We start from the raw sequence: 13,090 nt of genomic DNA, 5'->3' as shown, positions 1-13,090 counted from the left end.
CAGACCATCACAGATGAGGCCCAATAGGGCTGAGACCCGGAGCTGCGAACTGCCTAACCGGTTACCAGGGCTCCGGCTCAAAACGCTGAAGTAGGAACGGGGCTGTTGGTCAGGAAGAGTCTAAGACTTTCTCACCTCGCCCAAGATGGAAGAAGTCATTGAATGATTTTCCCCTCACAAAAAAAGGGGTACTATTTTGCCATTTCTAATCTATCTTTTTTGTTCCAGAATGCGTGGTAGGAGTATGCTCATGCGCGTATCGTCTGCGTCTTCCGGAACCCTCAGTAGCTGCTCAGACTGTCACAGTTAACGGTGAAATGTACGCCAATATAAGCTGGACTCTGCCCAAACCCAGCTTTCCCGCAAAGACTGCCGTCCCCTAAACTGGGCAAGAAAAGTTATGTTGTCAGGTAAGATAATGGTATTTTCCTCATTATCCCACTCAAATACGTAATTTTCCATACCTACTAATTACTAATACATAAAGCTAAAGAGTTTGTTTGTTTGAACGCGTTAATCTCCGGAAGTAGGTACTGGTGATTTGAATAATTATTTTTGTGTTGCATACTGGTTTTTCGAAGAAGGCTAGAGGCTACAACATCACGCTACGACTAATAGGAGCCGAGCAAACTGATTGAAACAGCGATGAACTAAGTAGCTAGTTTATTTATAAACCCTAGTCTCATTGACAAATTAGTGAAAAACCTGCCATTACAATTATTTGAAGTCACTTTTTAACATCTAAATTATGCACATTCATAAGTCTTACTGGTAACTAGGTCCCCATTGAGAAGAACGACACAAGAAATCCTATAGTCAGGAAAATATGAGATTTACATTTCTAACGAATACGCTAGATTTTAAAATCTAGTCTATTGACGTTGGTTAAGTAAGGATAGATATATAACATCGTAGTAAATTGTGACATGAACTTTCTACACAAAAAGGCCCGTCAAAGTAAATAAATAAAAATATCCCGAAGTACTTCTTATACACATAACACTCTCTATGTTTGTGACATGTTGGTGTTAGGGTGATTTTTCACTAGAGACGTGCCATGTAGATGTTCGACGAAGGTGTAATATCTAAGTTGTGCAAGTATGAGAACGTTTCCGCTGATACTAAGCTATGTAGCTGTGCGAGGAAGATGCGCAAATCGAGTATGCGATGTATCGATAGTAGGAAAGCCATCCATAACACACATCCACAGCACGCAACCATAGCACGCATCTATAGCACACATCCATAGCATGCATCTTTCCAAATAAAAAACATAGCTTAGCTGAAACATTTTTTTTACATTTGGTGGGTCAATGATATAGCCTACAATGGAGCACGTCTGTCCATAAGTAACCTATTCACTCGGGTTTTGAAGACACCCAGGTTATACCCATCAGGAAAAGCAGATTCCGACAAAGAATTCCACTCCCTAGCAGTTCGTACAAGGAAGTTTGAAGCGAAGCGCTTTCCACCAGTGCTAAGCCAGTTGTACCAATGAATATGATTGGTAGAAACCAAATGTATCCACAGCAATGTAACAAATAGCATAGCAAATCTCTGGTGGAAAAGCTCCCTTATCCACTAACCATGAAGAACCCACCTGAGGTCTTGAGGTACCTTACAATAATAACAACAAGAGAAAATCCTCAAACATTACTTGAAAAAACATTTATTTGTATACAAAAAAAATGTTTTGTCCTTGTAAAAATATACGAAGATCGATCTACTGACGCGACATCTGTCTTTTTCTCACGAAAGAAACGATACATCTCATTGGTGACTGAGTAAAATGGATTATTGTGAACGAAAATGTTCTATTTTCATGAGATAACATCTTACTTTTGTTTTTTTCTTTTACTTGGCTGCCTTTTTGAGTGTTTGTATGTATCAGGTGTGTTTGATAGTCAACTCTTGAATCCAATTCTGTTGATCAACATTGATATTGTGAACGTACTCTTGAGTTGCCACACTAGCGCCCATTGAATCCGTATTGCGTTCTGCGCGCGCCTCAAAGAGCCATCAGACCACCACAAATGGGGCTCAGTAGGGCTGATGCCTGATACCGGAGCTGCGAACTACCTAGCAGGTTTACCGGGGATCCGGCTCGAAGAGCAGAAGTAGGAACGGCCCCCAGTGGTTTTTAGTCAGTAAGAGTCTGTGTTTGATACACTCTCCAATTCTGTTGATCAACATTGCCTCGCTAGCAAATCATTGGATGATTGTCCCCCTGTGTAAAAAAAGCGCCCATTAAATCCTATAGCGTGCGTGGATATTAAATGAACTGAATGGTATTGAGTTTGGCTTTATATTCCATACTTTGGTAGCTATTTTAACAGTTACGATTAGGGTTATACAATGTTGAGATTATATTGGATGGAAATTGCAAAGATATATTTGGCTTCAAGGGTAAGCGCCCTGGATAGGGCAAAAATTTCTGGGCATTTCAATTTCTTTAGTCATTGGTAGCAAGAAGACCTATATTTCGAATACTCGGTAGATCTTTTTTACAATTCTGAATCTCGATCGGCAGACAAAAGTCCTTCATATGTACAGGCCTTAAAGCCCTCTGTAACGCCAAAAATACTTTTGATGGACAATGTAGCTAAACCGAAAAGTGGGTGTTCTGTAAACATGCCTCTCTCTCTTTTGAAGATTACCGAGCAGTTTTGTGTTTGTATATGTTGGTACATATATATATAGTACTTTTGTATCAAAGGCGATATCAAAAAAGGCTTTTAGGGAATGAGAATTTTAGTTCATCGTGTACTTACGTAATAATAGTTGAATAAATACATCATAAGTTAGTGCTTAGTTCGCGTGATGTAGTTAGTTTAGCAATTAGAGGTTGTAATTCAATAATATATACTCGTACATGATGTCTTGTCTAGTTCTATAAAAGTTTGTATGGATTAGTGTTCAATTAGAGTTAGGTAATTCGGCGACTAAGTTTCGCTACACCAAAATAGGCTTTTTCTTTCTCTTTCATCATTAGTTTTACTATGTTGTATGTGAAATATATGCCTTATAATACGACATGACAGTTATAATACTTACGGATTATTATTTATGTCATCTCTCGGGACAGTCATATCACATCATCAGCATACAAGTGGCTACTGCTGACCAAATGCTTCTCACACGCAGAAGGTTTGAGCATCAATCACCAGTCTTGCTCAATGCGGGTTGGAGATTTCAAATTGATAATTACAAATTATAATTATAAAGCCCACGTTACCTCGCGATGTCTTCCTTCATCGGCAGTGATGTCTAAATAATCTTAAAAAGTAAATATACCTCGGAAAAAGTCACATTGATACTCGCCATCGGTAGGTTCCGAACCGGCACCCTCATGCATGAGAAGTGGTCGTTCGCATTAGTAGGTTTTGAGCCCTCATGCATGAGAAGCGGTCTTAAACCTCCGGCCTACCAGACCATAATACTTACTTATAACCTTCTTAACACTTTAAACGCCACTGGGGTCATCGCTGACCGAAGCTAGCGGAGGTTTTGCCTTCAACAGTTTTCTATTAGCAGTCAAAAACTTAAGACTGCCTCGTTGGTCGAGTGGTCGCAAGTGCGACTGCCGGGCGAAGTATTACTGGGCTTTTTTCGGTTTTTCGAAAATTTCTCAGTAGTAGCACGGAGTCTGGAAATGTGCCCGGCATATGGCAATAGGCTCACCACCTATTACATGGGACTTACAACATAAATTGTGAAAAGTGGGTGTAAACAGTGGCATTACGTGCCATAATATGCACCTCTGCCTACCCCTTCGGGGATTAAAGGCGTGACGATATGTATGTATGTATGTAAATATCTTTTTTTTCCACAGCCTAGGCAAGCAGATGGTGTCAGACGCTCACCCAGCTCCTTGGTTCGCGAACATGATCGCCCGTACCGTAGATGCAGACGGCCTAGTTGCACAGGGCGACACAACCCATTCTCTACTCCTACCAGTCAGTGAGCTCAGTGCTGAACGGAGCGATGAGCGGAGCGGGGACGATGAGCGGAGAAAAAGACCGCGACACTTCCCGCCTAAAGTGAAATTGTTAGCTAGAGTCAGTTTGATAGATGAGAGAGGGTGCAATGGACCTGCTGGAAACGCTACTGCTTATGGTAAGTCAGAGTGTAGGGTTAAATACATTTGCTTACGGGTTTCGTTAGAGTCGACGCCAGTACGCTTAGTACGAGTTTGGTTTACGTTTAATGAGAACGAAACGATAGCGTTCTGCGCTCTGATTGGTCGGCGCGAATGAATCAACCAATCAGAATACCGAACGCGCTCTCGTTTAGCTGTCGTTCAACGTAAAGCAAACTTGTACTCGTACTAAGGATACTGGTCTCATATTCAACAACTTTGTGGTGGAATGATTCCAAATTACTTTCAGATCCTGCGGCGCTACCAAGCACGAGCAAATTTTCTTTCGGGACTTACGTGAGTATTTATAGTTCATGAAACAAATAACCATTTACCACATTATCCTCTTAAAAAAACAAACAATTATCTTTTCGCCCACATAAGAAGGAAAGAAAAACAGTTTATTTGCACCCTAACAAAAATAATTAATAGAAAATATAGATCAGAAAAAAATAAATAAAGGTGTACACGGCTCAAAAAGGCCAGTGCTTACGAGCGTGAAGAAGAACTCATGGAAGTTCCACTGTAATAGGCATGTTTCCTACTAGTCAAATTCAATACTTTTTTCGAAACGTGAAAAACGATATTTTCTATGAAATACTCCATTATGACGTCATAAGTTTTTGACGTCAAATAGCAGACTTATTTCTAGAAATTTAGCTAGAAAAAATCGAAAATTAAGTACATAGTTCATCAAATTTATGAATGAGAGTGTGATTATTTATTAATATTGTATTGTATTGAAAAGTTGTAATAACTTATTTTTGGCCCAGTCACCATCCCTATTCATGTTAACGATAACCTTTTCTCATTACCAGGCGATCCTAGGCGCCTTACTAGGCGCTTGGGCGATGGGCGCAGTGTTCGTCCTGAGCGCTCGCGTAGTAAAACGCGTATTGAAGTCATTCCGCCCCGCTCCCGTCTCCGCTCCGCTCGAGCCACTGCGTCGTAGGCCTGCCTGGTTCCCGCTGCAGCTGCGGGGGTAAGTTATAGGATTATAAGTTTTATTTTTATAGCTATAAGGTGTATTTTAGGTTGTTCTCAAAGGTGTCGATACGTGCTATTTTACTCGTTATTTTTTGTGAACTTTTTTAACTATGATTTCTTGTGTTTTTTAGGAATCAACTTAATAATTATTATCTATGTAACTAGAATACAGTTTTGTGTGCGTTATGTCTATTTTTGTAACAAAATAACAGCAAATACATGTAATATCATTACATACGGTATAATTGTGCGCGTACTTTTTCCGACATCGGTTAAGGCTTTGTAGTTTCGTTCGTGAAAAGCCTTGTATGCAGACAATTGGTACTGATTGGTCGTATATATGAAGCCTATAGTTTAAGCTTTAGTTACCATTATACAATAGGGATGATGACGGGATATGAAAATTAAAAATCTATTTAGTTCGTCAGTTAGGCAATGAATAAGTATTAGACTCGTATTTTTTTATTTTGTGGTAAGAATAAAAAGATAAACCGTATTTAAGTTTAGGAATGGGAGCAAAAAGGTCATTTCTACATATAAAACGTACCTAGAAATAACGTCACGCGATATTTCGAATCAATGTCTGTCATTCATTTGTTTCCATAAGAAAATAAAAAAATACGTGTAATGTATGTTTTAAATAATCTACCAGACGGACATTAAAATAAAAATGAGTAACCTAAGGAAAATTAATTTAAATACCCTGTATAAATAAATTTAAATACCTTATTTAAATTAATTTTCCTTTCAATTTAAATACGTTTAAAACAATTTCCCTCCTACGTTTTCTAAAAATACACCTTAGTTTTTGGGCAACAAATTAAAATTTAAGACACCACTTAGCCATTTCCTTCTTAGACAGCAAACTCAACCCTAAACCGAAGTATATAAAGCCTAATTTCCCACAAAGCTTATACCTACTATAATTTTAAGGTACCTAGGTAACTTTTGACACGTGTAACGGACAACTCGAAGGTTCTCCATTAAAAAATAATAATTTATTCAGTTTCAAAGTGATGTGACTAGTTGAACCCTTTTTGGGTGAAGTTTGGCCCGAAAGCGTATGACGCACAAAAGGTCTATTTTGATAATAAATGAATTGGTTTATAACCGACTTGATGGATAGTCTCGAGGAAAGAGGTAACACTGTTTAGGGGTACGAGAAAGAACTTGAATAGAATAGGTACTGAATTTTTTTGCAAAGAAAACAATAGGGATGATGACGGGGTAAGAAGAATAAAAATCCATTTAGTCCATCGGTTAGATAATATTGTCATATAAGATAACAATACTTAGATAAAACGAATCAAAGTTTATGAGTAGGAGCAAATACGTCATTTCTACGTAGAAAACGTACTTAGAAGTGACGACTTTATCTTCGAAAGGATTTGTTTTCTATGAAAATAAAAATTAGTGTCTATTGTTTTAAAATAATCTATAAGACGGACATTAAAATAATAATTAGTCATCTTTTGTCGCATTAATTACCTATTTTTAACCGAAGCTGATAGTGAAAACTGAACAAACCTCATTGAGTAACGTGGGGAAAACGTCACTGACTTAAAAGAACTCCAATATCCCGTAACCCAATACTTGCTTCGTTGAACATATCTTAGAAAACAATGTCTAGACACTGAGTTGAATAATTAAATATAATTATATTACTTTCGTATAATATTAGTTGTACTCATCTAATTGAAGTTTGAATTGAACGACTTAAATTAAAATTTTAATTTGGCCCTTAAGTAGGTGGTACTTAGAATTTATTTTCCAACTTCACTATTTACAATTCCATGACGTCATTAGTTTCTGAGCTCTCACAATATTATTAACTTAAGTTATTAACTTCGTTCAAGGCAGTAAATTAATAAACTATTAAGCTACTTCATTATACGAAGCAACTATTACGAAAGTGCCTTATCAAATATTAACAGCAACGCGCATTGTTACCGGAATGTTTCTACAAAGCCCACAGGCGCTTCACAAGATACACATCATGATTGGATTTTAACAAGTTTATCTTAAAATGGTGAAATCTTAACTTTGGAGTTGAAAATATAATAATATGGTTCAACTTGGGGCTCATTGTTAAAGGTTAAAGCTTTACGAACTCGAAAATGTTTTGTTTACCGTTGTCCCGAAAAGACTGACTTTGTTTTTAATGTTTTCCTTAATTATAACGACACGGGTGATGATTAGGGTTCTTTTCCAGAGATTTGCTTTGCTACGTTGCTGTCTTCCACCAATCATATTTATTGGCACACATAGCTTAGCATTGGTGGAAACGGACTGAGCTATGTTTTTTACCTATATGGAAAGATGTGAGCTTTGGATGGCATTTCTACTATCGATAAATCGCCTACTCGAGTTGCGCATTTTCCTCGCACTGTTACTTTGCGGCGGCGCATTTTCATAACATATCTTACTCGCATAGCTACATTGCTTAGTATCAGTGGAAACGGTCACATAGTTTCATAGCTTAGCTATAACATCTTCGAAGCATAGCTACATAGCACATCTCTGGTGGAAAATCACCCTAACTCTATTTGAATGAGCGGAAAATGTGAGACGTTTAATTCGTTTTAACAAGTCTTCAATAATTGACGGGGATGATTTGAAAGACAATTGACACGTGTTGAGCTCATGATGAAGGCTGATCTGGTTAATGAAACAAGAACTTTAACACGTGGAAATAAGAATCTATTTAATATTATCTCGTCAGTTAAAAACAGAAAAGGTGAAAAGTTTAATTGGATACTTACCTACATTAATTATGGAGGTATTCCTCGAAGCGCAACTGTTTTGAAGCGCACCTCTCCAAGCGCACCTATTTTATTCCTCGAAGCGCACCAAGCGTGTCAAAATTATTATTTTTAATAGTTCCTTGAAGCGCAACTAACGGGTGCGCTTTTGCCTTTTTCGAGGTATTCCTCGAAGCGCAACTGTTTTGAAGCGCACCTCTCCAAGCGCACCTATTTTATTCCTCGAAGCGCACCAAGCGTGTCAAAATTATTATTTTTAATAGTTCCTTGAAGCGCAACTAACGGGTGCGCTTCGAGGAATAAAATAGGTGCGCTTGGAGAGGTGCGCTTCAAAACAGTTGCGCTTCGAGGAATACCTCGAAAAAGGTATTTCGTATTTTAACGCCATTCACAATGCAAAAATAGAGAAAGTAAATTAATAACTAAATACCTTTGGCAAAATTGTTTACATTTATTTTCCTTTGAAGTCATAATTAGAGGTATTCCTCGAAGCGCAACTGTTTTGAAGCGCACCTCTCCAAGCGCACCTATTTTATTCCTCGAAGCGCACCCGTTAGTTGCGCTTCAAGGAACTATTAAAAATAATAATTTTGACACGCTTGGTGCGCTTCGAGGAATAAAATAGGTGCGCTTGGAGAGGTGCGCTTCAAAACAGTTGCGCTTCGAGGAATACCTCCTTTTTCGAGGTATTCCTCGAAGCGCAACTGTTTTGAAGCGCACCTCTCCAAGCGCACCTATTTTATTCCTCGAAGCGCACCCGTTAGTTGCGCTTCAAGGAACTATTAAAAATAATAATTTTGACACGCTTGGTGCGCTTCGAGGAATAAAATAGGTGCGCTTGGAGAGGTGCGCTTCAAACCAGTTGCGCTTCGAGGAATACCTCCTTTTTCGAGGTATTCCTCGAAGCGCAACTGTTTTGAAGCGCACCTCTCCAAGCGCACCTATTTTATTCCTCGAAGCGCACCCGTTAGTTGCGCTTCAAGGAACTATTAAAAATAATAATTTTGACACGCTTGGTGCGCTTCGAGGAATAAAATAGGTGCGCTTGGAGAGGTGCGCTTCAAAACAGTTGCGCTTCGAGGAATACCTCCTTTTTCGAGGTATTCCTCGAAGCGCAACTGTTTTGAAGCGCACCTCTCCAAGCGCACCTATTTTATTCCTCGAAGCGCACCCGTTAGTTGCGCTTCAAGGAACTATTAAAAATAATAATTTTGACACGCTTGGTGCGCTTCGAGGAATAAAATAGGTGCGCTTGGAGAGGTGCGCTTCAAAACAGTTGCGCTTCGAGGAATACCTCCTTTTTCGAGGTATTCCTCGAAGCGCAACTGTTTTGAAGCGCACCTCTCCAAGCGCACCTATTTTATTCCTCGAAGCGCACCCGTTAGTTGCGCTTCAAGGAACTATTAAAAATAATAATTTTGACACGCTTGGTGCGCTTCGAGGAATAAAATAGGTGCGCTTGGAGAGGTGCGCTTCAAAACAGTTGCGCTTCGAGGAATACCTCCTTTGCATGAGGTATTCCTCGAAGCGCAACTGTTTTGAAGCGCACCTCTCCAAGCGCACCTATTTTATTCCTCGAAGCGCACCCGTTAGTTGCGCTTCAAGGAACTATTAAAAATATTAATTTTTATTTCCTCGAAGCGCACCTATGTTTTATTTTCGACTAGAGAGGGGATGCTAACTGAAACTATCGATAATAAGATATCGATAATCTGATACACGTAGCGCTGTCTATGAGCAAATAAGGTTAAACCTTTAAAAATAGTATCTTGTCGATGTATGACATCGCAAAATGAAATTTTCCGCTTGAAACCGCCAATCAACGACTTTTATTAGTTATTTTATACAATATTCAAGAACTCTGTGCTCGTCGACCATAGATTGTTATTTTTTTACCCAACTGCGCCAGAAAGAGGGTTATGTTTTTAGAGAGTATGTATAATTGTTTGGCACGCTCTGCAGCCTAAACGGCTTGATGGATTTTGGCTTAAGAGGTCTCGTTAGATTCGTATTTACTGTGAGAGTGACACTGGATATATCAAAATAATGAAAAAAACAAAATGGCGGATTTTTGGCGCCAGATTCGAATATTGTTCACTTTATAGCCTGAACGACTCGATGGCGATCAGCTTGATAGGAGTCGTTTGATTTGTATTACTGTGAGTTTTGTTTTTTTTATTGTTTTGATATATCCAGTGTCACTCTCACAGTAAATACGAATCTAACGAGACCTCTTAAGCCAAAATCCATCGAGCCGTTTAGGCTGCAGAGCGTGCCAAACAATTATACATACTCTCTAAAAACATAACCCTCTTTCTGGCGCAGTCGGGTAAAAAAATAACAATCTATGGTCGACGAGCACAGAGTTCTTGAATATTGTATAAAATAACTAATAAAAATCGTTGATTGGCGGTTTCAAGCGGAAAATTTATGTCATACATCGACAAGATACTATTTTTAAAGGTTTAACCTTATTTGCTCATAGACAGCGCTACGTGTATCAGATTATCGATATCTTATTATCGATAGTTTCAGTTAGCATCCCCTCTCTAGTCGAAAATAAAACATAGGTGCGCTTCGAGGAAATAAAAATTAATATTTTTAATAGTTCCTTGAAGCGCAACTAACGGGTGCGCTTCGAGGAATAAAATAGGTGCGCTTGGAGAGGTGCGCTTCAAAACAGTTGCGCTTCGAGGAATACCTCCCTTTTTCAAGACAAAATAAAGAAATATTTTATATTTTGTAATAAGTATCTGAACTACGAAATTTTCTTACGCCAAGTTTAACGAGCCGCCTGTCCGAAGTAGGAAAGGTTGACGTTTTATAAATTAGTAATTCCTGTAAAATGAATATAACAAAGGTTACTTCCCTTACTGGTTCACTGACTACTAACAAAAATGGTGGAAAGTCGGTGTTACATTAAAATGTACTTAAATATTTGTGAATCTCTTTTTTGAGGTTGGAAAATCATCCAACGCCTTCTCCCGCCTTGGATGAGGCGGGAGTGAGTGTCAGACTCTTACTGACTAAAAACCGACCCCGATGTCACCGATGTTGGGGCACATGTCGCTCGACAAATGTTCCTAGTGGAGACGAAGCTTTAATTAATATGTGCGATGTAGGATTTATTTGGTCATCCGTTGATTGGCTCGTCGATCGTCTACGTGCGACTTCTGTCATCTGTCACTTGACACGTGTCACCACACTGCTTATAGTACTACCTCTACCATGAGTTTAAAGCAATAGTATTTGTCGATAGTCGCTTTTTTTGTATGGCAAATTATTCCACGCCTCTACCGGCCACATGTGGAACTAAAATTTGCTATACAAAAAAATTACGTCATCGCTAGCGACTATCGACAAATACTATTGTAGTAAACTCATGGTAGAAGGCTACTTATAGTACCAGGCTCACTTATTCTTAGTTAACCGTCACGCACGGGTTGATGTTATTCGTAAAGTTAGCAAAGTTACATCCCTATACAGACCTTATTAATAAATTAGCGAGGCCTGCGCCACTCGGTTAGCTATAGGCCAAAAATAGCTGCTTATGGTTTTTGTTGCTTCCATATTTTATTACGTCGGCACTACCTGTTGCCTTCGAATTCGTTCGCGTAAAAATTCTTTGTGTCTGAAAATTCGGTTTGTGTATGGGAATTTGTAAAAAAAATGATGTGTGATGGGGGCCTCTAGGCTCTAGCCTGTGTAGCCTTTTTTTTAAGGGGAGAAAATCATCCAATGACTTCTCTCGCCTTGGGTGCGGCAAGAGGGAGTGTCAGACTCTTACTGACCAAACACCACCCCGTTCCTTCTCTTGCTTTGAGGCGGAGTCCCGGTAACCTTTTACGTTGTCCGTAGCTCCGGATAACCTGTGTAGCCTGCGCCTAAGTCTGACAATGGTAGGTAATATAATAACTATGATTTATGAAATAGATTATAGATAACTAGTCACTTAATATTTGTGGTTATATTTCTTCGAAATTTGTGTATGATATCATCTGCATATAACATTAAATATCTACCAATAATGAAACAATTGAAGAATAGTTTCAGTTTAAAGAACTTAAAAAAGTCACCCCATCTAAATGTTGACCGCGCTAACGTTAGCTTAACCTCGAAAATTGTGTACAACTCCTGAATTGTTGACAAAACAATTTTATCAAACGTTCCTTTCTCGACTCCCAATGACGACTTCCGTAATGAAGTTTTATTAAGAAAACACTTACTTAAGTTTCTTGTAAATCTCGCTGATTGTCAAGTTATTCAGTGTTTGAGTAAATTTATGTTTTTATGTCAATTTGTTACTGTTTTTTGTTGGTGCTTTTATTATGTATTAACCGCTAAACAGGTGATTCGTCTGTTCAGACAGGTCTCTTGATGGTAAGTAATCGCCGCCGCGCGTGAACACCCGAAACACCAGAGGCATTACAAGTGCATTGCCGGCCTTTTGGGAGTTAGGAATTTAAGGGCTATACGGAAGATTGGGGAGACCTAATCTTCCCAATCCCCGGGTCAATCACTCACAATCACACAGCGAAACACGATGTAAGCGTTGTTTCACGTCGTTCTGTGAGACCGTAGTATCACTCCGGTCGAGCCGGCCCATTCGTGGCGAAGCATGACTCTACCATACTTCTGACTGACAGATAAATGCTTTATACTGGTCACAATTAAAAACTGAACTTTATTGAAAATTTTAAGAAAGCCCCGCTCTCTCCTGCTAGAAAATCGAGCCCGGTGTATTAGGTAGTAAGCCACATACAGAATATACATGCTCATATTCAATATATTTGTAAAGAAAAATATGATTAATTAAGAAACTAAGTCCAAAAAAACAGAGATTTCATTACTTACATATAGGATCAAACACTATTAAAAAGTAGGTACCGTTATTTAAATCAACTAAAATGAAACACAAAATACAAATCAGAAAGTATCTAAACGTTAACAAAAAAAGAATACATCGTTCAAGTATCTGACACTCCTAAAGCCTTGAATGTAATTTCCTAACGTTTCACCCATCGCCCAAAGGGATAAACCTACTGAGTTATAAACAAACGAGTTTCCTATCAGCTTAAAAAAGAAAATATTAAAAAAAAGTATTTCATAGTGAACAAAAGACTGCCATAGCCTAAGGCATTTGACTGCTGGTAAGTAAAATATTTGATAAATAATTATATTCTTAACCTTTCTTGTTCTATTT

General features: G+C 38.5%; 1 protein-coding gene across 1 annotated transcript in view; it reads left to right on the top strand.

The window, feature by feature from the left end:
* The first annotated feature begins 259 nt into the window (after positions 1-259).
* The window catches only part of LOC118269079 (tyrosine-protein kinase receptor torso), a 155,523-nt gene continuing 142,692 nt past the window's right edge, over positions 260-13,090 (top strand). The window contains exons 1-4 of the mRNA XM_050702797.1: positions 260-410; positions 3,833-4,116; positions 4,389-4,435; positions 4,957-5,120. Of these exons, the coding sequence (XP_050558754.1) occupies positions 3,846-4,116; positions 4,389-4,435; positions 4,957-5,120 (482 nt within the window). The 5' untranslated portion in view covers positions 260-410; positions 3,833-3,845. The remainder of the gene's footprint in view (positions 411-3,832; positions 4,117-4,388; positions 4,436-4,956; positions 5,121-13,090) is intronic.

This window comes from Spodoptera frugiperda, chromosome 2, assembly GCF_023101765.2.
Source record: "Spodoptera frugiperda isolate SF20-4 chromosome 2, AGI-APGP_CSIRO_Sfru_2.0, whole genome shotgun sequence".
NCBI lineage: Eukaryota > Metazoa > Arthropoda > Insecta > Lepidoptera > Noctuidae > Spodoptera > Spodoptera frugiperda.
The sequence above is the reverse complement of the archived record's forward strand: the minus strand, read 5'-3'. Positions and strand labels throughout refer to the sequence as shown.